Source organism: Erithacus rubecula (genome assembly GCF_903797595.1).
Source record: "Erithacus rubecula genome assembly, chromosome: 1".
Taxonomy (NCBI): Eukaryota; Metazoa; Chordata; class Aves; order Passeriformes; family Muscicapidae; genus Erithacus; species Erithacus rubecula.
The window spans coordinates 78,753,534-78,763,099 of NC_136658.1; the positions used below are offsets into that span (position 1 = coordinate 78,753,534).

Here is a 9,566-nt window from a genome sequence, read left to right on the forward strand (position 1 = left end):
TATGTATTTAGGCAACATTTTGCTTAAATAAGCTAGTCACATACTATCTTTTCTCTCCTTCCACAATTTATACATCTAACAAGCAGAGATGCATACTTTCAGTCAGACTTTTATTTACTGTTGAAGACAAACATATAGTTAATTGAAAAAGAAAGTAAAAGTTGTGATCAATACTGTAACAAGCAAAGGGAAATACAGGTTCAGAATTTAATTAGGAAGAAGTTAAGCAGAAATCAGTTTTGCTTGCTTATTACAAAGGCATTAATTACAGTTCCTTGGATACTAATAACAGTTTGTAACCCAAATTCCAATTTTAAAAAAAATTCAGTTACCAATAAGTTGGTAACTGAAGAGTGAAGAATTGTTGTGCAATTTATAGACACTGCCTTTCTCTTAGGACAAGTCCAGTCAATTAATGAACAAGATGTTACTGATTCTATATATATGAATATTATTCTTTTATTGTTTTTTAAGGCTTTTTTACACTGGCAATGTGTAGAGATTCCTCCCCTGTGATTTGATTTATACTCTTTTTTACTTCCTGGGACTCTTGTTATAATACTTCATGGAGGAAACTGTAAAGTCCATGTAGTTCCAACCCTCTACTATGGGAAGAGACATCTTCCACTAGACCAGGTTGCTCAGAGCTTCATTCAGCTTGACTTTAAACACTTCAAGTGATGGCTAATTCCTTAATGTAGTGTAGTTGGGTTTTTTATGTTTGTATAGAGCATTATGACAAACATCTTGGGGTTTTATATTTGTCAAGGTATTTCTCCACTGGGTGGTGATTTCCTTGGTCCTTTGTCAGGTGCTCTCCTTCCTAGACAGCCACTGGCATCAAAGGGTGGGTCAGATGTGCTGCTTGGACAGTAGTCTCCTGTTTGTGGCCATTTTCCAAGGGCTTTGTGGTTCCTCCTCATCTTCTGATGGCCTATCATGTGGTAAAAGAAAAGCTGTGGAAAACCTCTTCAAAGGAACGTTGGCAACCAGGAGTGAGTCTGCCACTGCTGGAGCAATTCTTCCTGCTCCTTGTCCAGATACAAATTATTGGCTGCAGTGGTTGCAGCCTGCTGCCAGCTTCATCCTTCCCAAGAGGGCCTCAGGCACTGGGGCACAGACAGGATGTCTGCACATGTTTGTCTCTTTGTTTGTTGCAGATGATTTTTGGGTGTGTGGTCGACCCAATACTTTCCCAGAAAGAGTCTCCACTGTGTGTGTGGATGTGCAGTTGCTGTCACAGTAGGCATGGACAAGATCCAGAGAAGGAATTGCAACATGTGCTTTACTTCCAGCCTCTCAAAACACACAGTCAATCGACCAGCAGGAGGGTCAGGGCACCCTGGTGCAGGGTTTTGTTTTTATTTCCATTAAAACAGGAAACATGCCAAAACAATGAAGAGATTATAAAGAAAGGGAAAATAAAAACTTTAATCATTAATTAAGCACTCAGAAGATGGAATAAGACAATTCATTAGTCATACACAAGCAACTCACTCTGTGTTGCACTGAACATTTTTTTTTCCTTATCAGATTTCCCTAATATCTAGAATCATAGAAGGCTTGGGTTGGAAGACACTTTAAGGACTATCTAGTTCCAATCCCCCTGCCATGGGAAGAGACGTTTTCCACTAGATCAGGCTGCTCAGAGCTTCCTCCAACCTGACCTTGAACACTTCAAGTGATGGCTAATTCCCTAATGTAGGGGAGTTGAGTTTTTGTATGTTTAGATAAATGCTTCTAGCAACAGGTGGTAGAAGATAAATAGAAATTTTGCACAGAACTTTCAACTCAGCATATTACATGTGGTAGATGGGAGGAGCAAAGTAAATCATATGAAAATTTACACTAATTGACTTTAATGGATGGTCAGTGTTACTGTGCTTGTAAATTGCAGTGTGGGCATGTAAGCACTTTCAACTAGTGAATAACCTTTATTTAAAATACTTGATATTATCTTGCACAGAAGAGAATAGAATAGACTCAGTTGAAAGGGATCTGCAACAGCACTGACCAATTCATGACTGACCAAATGATAAAGCACATTCTTTAAAGCATTGCTCAAATGCCTGTTCAAATGCCACTGACAGGCTTGGGACACCAACCACCTCTTCAGGAAACCAGCTCCAGTGTTTGAATAAGTTCTTGCTGTAGATTTGCTCTGTGGGGAACTTAGCTGGCATAACAGCCAAATTAAAAATCTTGAAAAGTTCTTCATATCCTGGGAGAACCTTACCATTGAATCAGCAGAGGCAGCATGGTATTTCTGATACTGTGACAATATCCTTGAAGACTAGTCTCTGAGGCTGCTGAGAGCCCTGCTCATAAGAACATCATCACAAACATTCCGCCCACAGACATTTTCTCTAAAGCATTTTAGTGTTGAGCTGTTGTTATAAAGATTTGAGAGTCATGATATTGACATTTATGCCTGTTTGTGCTGGGGAGCTGTTAAATTCAGGAACACAAAGTCCAGTGAACCATCACATGAAGTAATGGTTTATCTGTGTCGCTACTTTTTTTTTAAGCAGAGCACAAGAATATGTAAAAAATTTTCAGTTTTTCTCTGTCATCCAGAATAAGTTGTATAAAATATAAATGCTCATGTTCATCATTGTTCTGTTACTTTACAATATCAAGATATTTTTTACTGCTGTTCATAGCTGATCATTTTATTAGCCACTCTGTGAGCAAATAATGATGTACTGGGTATGGATAGCACTATTTCCCTCAGGATGAAGAAGGGTGATATAGCAGTAGGTACTAAACCAAGCTAAATGAGCATTTTTTAGTGATTTTAGACAGACTATCATAGTACAAACATTTCCTAAAAAACCCAAACATAACAAAAACCTTCCAGTTACTTAGATTTATTAGTTTTTATAAGGCACTGAGTAACCTCATTCATTGAGTTCTTCAGGAAAAGACATCCTGTCAGGTGCTGCAGACAAAGCTCTGAGCAGCATCAGTACTGTTAATGCCTCAGATAATGACTCAAGGATTGCAAAATGACACATTATTGTCTAGCAGGCACTGATCATAATTATATCACTGATAAAGGCAAAGCATATCAAAAGTTGTGTTTTAAATATGTCCTTTAATTAGAATTAAAATGCTATGGAAATTATTTCAGTGGTAGCTGAGTGATCCTTCTGAATGCAGAATGTAAAATTTTTGCATATACTCGGGATGAAAGGAGCTATCACTCCAAGCTATTCACTTATTAATGTTCATTTAGCACTCATGGTATATCAGACATTATAGATCATTCACCATTTTGCTTTATGACAAAGAAGGACCCTGATAACTATGTTGTGTCTAAAATATAGTTCCTGCCTGCTTGGACTGAACTGCAGAATCTTAATTTGCTGTCATGGTTTCCATGATCATTTGCTCATGTCACATTGTTGTTACAATGAGCACATTGCATGTACAGCACAGCCTTCATCTTCTTAAGGCAGAGCACAGACCCTTTCATCCTTGCAAAATGAATAATTAAACTAGGATTTTAATATTTGTGCTTGCTTTTGGGTTTATTAGCTCTAACTGTGAAAGCTAAATCAATTATTTTGTATGCTTCATCTGATTAACTCTTGAAAAAATAGACTGGAGTTTTCCATATATCTGTTCTGGCTTTAAGCTATCTTAAAATAGCACTGTGAAAGAAATGGACTCTGCCAATTGAATAAATGTATTTCTTATTATTACATGCTTCAGGTTTGCATAAGGACCAGAAGTGTAAAGCAAAATTAGGGAAATATTTGTAACTGATAAGGTCCTATGGTGGTAATATAATTTTCCTGCTGTACCTGCCTCACTTGAATTTGGGTATTTTTGTTTCTGCAGACCCCAGAGGAAGGAGCCTCTACAACCATCTATGCAGCAGTATCGCCCGAGCTGGAAGGAGCTGGAGGCTGCTACCTTTACAATGAGGAAAGGACAAAATCGGCTGATGTAGCATATGATGAGGAGCTGCAGAGAATGCTCTGGACAGAAAGCTGCAGGATGGTTGGGATTTCTGATGAAGCCAACAGGCTTCTCTAGAAGAAGCCACTTTCAGCTGGGTAAATGAAATGCATTGAAAAGCATCTTAGGTGAATTCTTGCAGCATCAGTCATCATCCTGGAAATCACTGTTCAGTCCCAAAGGCAAACGAGAACAGCTCTGTTCTTCACTTGAATCCCTAATCTGCTAGGGTGTGGGGGGAATATTCCCACAGAAAGGTGTAGTGGTTGGTTTTAAATCTAACCATCAGTTTTGTAAATCATTCTGTTTCAGTCTGTGATTAAAATACAATCTTTAAACATGTGCAGAGATGAGTTTTCATTGTTTTGTTCAACAAAAATAATGCTTGAGCATGTTGTGCTGGGAGGTTTTGAACTTAAACCATCTTTGTATATATGTTACTCTTTTAAATCAGTTTTAAAAGTTGTAGCTTTATTTCCTTAAGCTTCATTAATCTTTAAGACACTTTCATCAGCTTGCTCTAATGCAGAAACTTGGCATTCATGATCATGATCTTGTTTCTGCCTTAAGGTTAGTTTTATATGTCAGCCTCTATCCAGAGGTATTAACCGAAGGTCAGAACAACAAGAAAAAGTAAATAAATAAGGTCTTCTTCAAACAGGATATTAAATTCACCTGTTTCCAGTTTAAGCTTCTCTCCTATAGAGGTGAGGAAGGGATCAAACATCATGATGGCAACACAGGGCTTTGGAGGATGCAATTGGCCAATTGTCTTGTCAGTGGGCTCAGATTTTCTTGTCCCCTTTTTTCTCCTGAACCCCTGTGATATTGCATCTGCAGTTTCATTTATTTTCTTTGACAAGGAGTGTTACTCATGTACTGTTGCATGAATAATCACCTTTTGTTAGTTTTGATCCTGGTTCATATTAGTTTCAGAACTAGTGTTCATGGTTCTGAAGAGACAGCAATTAATGCCAGCCCACTTTTGCCTCTTTTTGGAGATGTACAATGCATCCTCCCTAAACTATGCCTTTGTCATTTTTAAGAGTAGCCCCTGCCTGTTGATCTGACTTACATAGGTGCAAGAAGGTATTTTCCCTTTAGTTGTGTATGACTTTCCTAAAATTTCTTAGTAGTTGGTTTTTTAAAAATTTTATTTGACTGACTCTGAGTGTGGAGCTAATATACTTTATGGAGCTATTTTCAGCAAACACAAGTTTTCCTGCTCAGTGGGATAGCAGCTGGTTCAGATGCTATGAGTTTTAAAGACACCTCAGTTGTGTTCTACCTATGTCTACCAAAGAGAATCTTTAAGAAAGATGTTCACATCCATGGAGTAAAAACAAAACAAATAGGCAGCACAAAGATAGCTTGAATTTATACATGCTCAAATAACTAGAAGAAAAGAAACTGAATCGAAGATAGAAATATTTTCATGGGAATAATGGTAAACCATGAGAATAATTTGCAGAGAAACTTACCTGAACAGTTTCATTCGAGACTGTAAGTCTCACAATAAACATCTAGAAGTGTCTGGGGAGACCTCATATAAGAAAGATGGGGAGGGACTTGGGCAGTGTAGTGATAGAATGAGGGGTAGTGGTTCTAAACTGAGACAGAGAAGATTCAGGTCAGACATTAGGAAGAAATACTTCACTGTCAGGGTCTGAAGCTCTGAAACAGGTTGCCCACATGACTGTGGATGTCCCATCCCTGGAAGTGTTCAAGAAGAGGTTGGGTGGGGCTTTGTTCAGTGGAAGATATGCCTGCCCATGGCAGGGCAGTTGGAAACAGGTAGTTTTTAAGATCCATTCTCATCCAAACCCTTCTGTGATTATTTGATCTCTTCTCAGTAGCCTTCCCAAGCATGGGATCTGTGTCTAGGGAGCTTGAGGTCTTACTGTTAATGGAGTAAGGTCTACCCCGCTCCCATCTTGTTGATTTTAGGTGCCATCTAAAAAAGCTGCATAATCCTATAAATGTCCTTGCATTTCCTTCTTTCAAGATATACAGCGAAAGACACTAATAGGTGGCATAAAGCTTATATTCATTTTGAGGAGCTGGAAATCACTGCATGATGGAACCAAGTGCAAACACAGTGCTGTGCTCTCATTTGCAGCAGACTAGAAACAATAGGAACATGTTCCTATACACTGAACCCTGGACTAATATTCCTTTTGGGCTTTTTAGCTCAAACGTGGTACTTCACTCCAAGTGACCTTATCTCCAACCTTTGGGTCAGAGGAAGATCACATCTAAGTTAAAGTAAGCATGCTCATATGTCCAGAGTCTAGAAAGAAGATGCACCAAAACAAACAAACAAACAAAAACAAAAAAGCCAAAAAACCAAACCAAAACAAAAAAACAAACAAAGAAAAGCATCTGGAACAAAAATAATAAACAAAAGCAAAAGGAGAGAGAGCATATTTCCTGTCTGAATTAAGCCATGCATGTCCTATTTTTAGCTTCTTAGAGTTAGTATATACAAGGGTTAGCAGCAGGAGATTTTATCACTCAGTCACTGTAGCACTTTCTCAGTGTGACTGTCTGACTTTTTTTTGGTAAGTGAATGTAGTGCTTGTGAAATGTGCCAGACTGACACTCCAGGAACTAAATTCCTCTGTTTATTCACGGATCATGCACAGGATGCAGTGAGCCTGCTAGACAGCCAACATTTTGATGTTGCCATAGCATTCCCATGGAACATCATTGCTGCTAAAAGCGTGTCCAGGATTACTCAAACTAGATGGGATGAGATTACCATCAGTTTTAACTCTCTCAAAGCTCCACAGTATTAGCACAACCACTTTCAAGTGCCCTAGGGATTAGTGAATTAGCAAACAGTAAAGACAGCTAGTTACACTTTCAGTGTAATCTGAACCAATTTATTGTCTTAGTCCAGTGAAATCTGTTTTAAACACTGAAAACATGGTTTGTGAGAACCAAGAACACAGATGTAGCTGAGTGAGGGGAGAAAAAACATCCTAAAGCCAGGGATTTCTAGAGCACTGCAGTTCATGAAAATACAGTTGAGCTAACTGTTATCTCAGGAACTAAAAGCAGAAAACTGTGTCAGCTTTGCAATGTCACATAAGCACGTGAGCTTATCTGGAGCAAAACCCAGTATTGTTATAAAGTACTCCCAGTGTGAATGAGAATAATCACTCGTGATACTGCTGCAAAAATCCAAATAATTCCTAAAATATCTATCTAGGGAAAAGAAATATATGAAACATGTAAAAAGGTGACAGTGATTTTACTTTGCACAGATAAATAGTTAAATTTAATTTCACATTTTAAGGCCATGGGATTTTCAGAGATCTGAGCAAGGCTCTATTTCACTTCACTGAATACATGGTTGAGGGGTGGCTTTGTAGTAGGTACACAGGTATAGAAAAAATACCTGAGAGCTCTTTGACCTTGCAAAGAAAGGCTAAACATGTCCCAGTAATGGTAAATGGAAGGCAAAGAAATTAACCTTCCAACAAGAAAGCAGATCCTCTCTGAGAGTGATTTCATATTGGAATATGTAGATCTGATATCTGAAGATAATTAAAAGATTCCTCTGAAATGACACCTGGCAAATAGGCCAGGTAGGCTCCTAAGAAAAGGAGGTCAGTCACAGTGAAGTCATACTTAGATTCTCCCTCACGTCCACAATGACAGCACTTATTTTGATTAGTATGAGAGTGACCCATTGCTCACAACTTCCAAAATGGATATTTCCCTGCCAGTACTCCTCCCAGGCTAATATTTAGTTCAGAAATCAAGTCCTTCTACCTTGGCACAAAAAGGCACATGAAATCTATTATCCAGTTCAAGTCTGAGATAAACAGAAGCATCCACTAAGTGCCAAGGTGAGCTGAACCTACTGCCTTCAGTACCAGAGTGAAACCATGTCAAAAAAATATTTTTTTCTCTTAAAAAAAGATTACAAATTTAAAAGTAAAAAACCAAATTCTCTAAAAAGGACCAAAAATGGACTTCTTTTATGAAGGATAGTTCAAATAAATGAAGATGTTACAGGAATTAATGGATCTTTTGAGAATGAATGCAGTTGTCTAGTAATTTGATAAGACAATGTTATTTAAACAATGAACTCGGACAGGAAATAAACAATTTGCTGACGAAAGAGCTCTAAGGTTCTTTACACAACTTTAGTACACAGTGAGAATTGGCATTGTAGAAACAAAGGACTTGGTTATTTAACATGTGTTTTGCTGCACCTGTTCCAAATGCACAGTAGCGTAAACTCTAAATATAACAAGACATGGCAGATATTTAAATGCTCATCCTAAATAAGTTTTCTACATACAGGCTCTTGGTCAGTTCTGCTGTTAGGCTGCCTTGTTCTATGACATGGTTTCCACTTCAGCTGTCACCACGGAAAGACAAAAATCAGATTCCAGTGAAGTTAACATGAAATCTGTCACAGATAAGATAGAACTCCCAATATTTTAAGAGGGTGAAGGCTGAGTATACTGACCCATCTGCAATAACTGGGGAAGTCAGTGCAAAACATATATTGTACAATATCAGGCCAGGCGAGACAGGTAAGCCACAAACAATTATTTGAAGTTAATTTTATTCCTTTTTAAAACAAATTTACTGTGCTTTGGCAATCTACTGTGGCAACACTGAAGGGAGGTAACAGGAAGAAAGCAGACCAGTGGCCAAGAGTGCTGTTTCCAAATACTTCCACACTGTACCCATCAACACTTGTTGGCTTCTCTCCCTTTGGAAATGGACTTTAGCCAAGAATTCCTTTTGCACAGGCAATCAAGGAGAGTCAGAATGTAGCACTGACTCATTTATTTAGACAAACTGTCTAGATTGAAACCAATCATCTTAAAGTACAAGATTTCCTAATCTCAGAAAAGAAAAAAAGGGGGAAAAAGAGCAAAAAGACAGACTATGGCACTTTTTGACTGATATTAAACCTGGTCACCTCTTCACAGTCAGAATGCAACATACATTAGGATGGTAAGCAGCCTTATGTCCTTTCCAAAGGATACACATCAACAAACACTTCCTTCCCTCTATCTTGGCATTGCCTGAACTTCAAAATTAACTCAAGTAACATCATTGTTTGCAAACAAGCAGATCAATTTAATCTATCACTTATCTTCCCTGTTTTGAAAGTAGAAACAAAATTTATTTTAGCTTACCCACATTTATGAAACTGATTATTTAGTCTCCACATTGACCTGCATATATTGAAAATGTGTGCTGTATCTCAGGCTTTTTTTAACAATAGGAAGGAAAATAATAAATTATTTTTAAGATGCACAGGATAGCTAAGGGACAATTTCTGCTTTTGTTTTTCCCTCAGGGAAAATTTTCATTAAAGGCAGTGTCAGTTCTTTACAAAAAAAGCAAGACCACGTTCAAGAAAGTTAATGTAAAACATTTGCCCAGAACTGTTGTCTTAGCTACGTTACACAGCTCTGCTGAAGTTAATGAGACAGCCCAGAATCACTGTACAAAGACACGTAACTTAATAGCAGAAGAAGCTATAAAAACCTTGTATCATTTAAATTTGATAATGTCCCAGACCATTATCTCTGGAGTGAAAGATATTTCATGCTTCTACTATATTA

The 9,566-nt window shown here is 37.9% G+C and overlaps 1 protein-coding gene across 1 annotated transcript in view; it reads left to right on the top strand.

Annotated features, from left to right (window-relative positions):
- The window catches only part of DHRSX (dehydrogenase/reductase X-linked), a 159,488-nt gene extending 155,180 nt beyond the window's left edge, over positions 1–4,308 (top strand). The window contains exon 7 of the mRNA XM_079307837.1: positions 3,847–4,308. Coding sequence (XP_079163963.1) covers positions 3,847–4,044 — 198 coding nt within the window. The 3' untranslated portion in view covers positions 4,045–4,308. The remainder of the gene's footprint in view (positions 1–3,846) is intronic.
- The last annotated feature ends 5,258 nt before the right edge of the window (positions 4,309–9,566 follow it).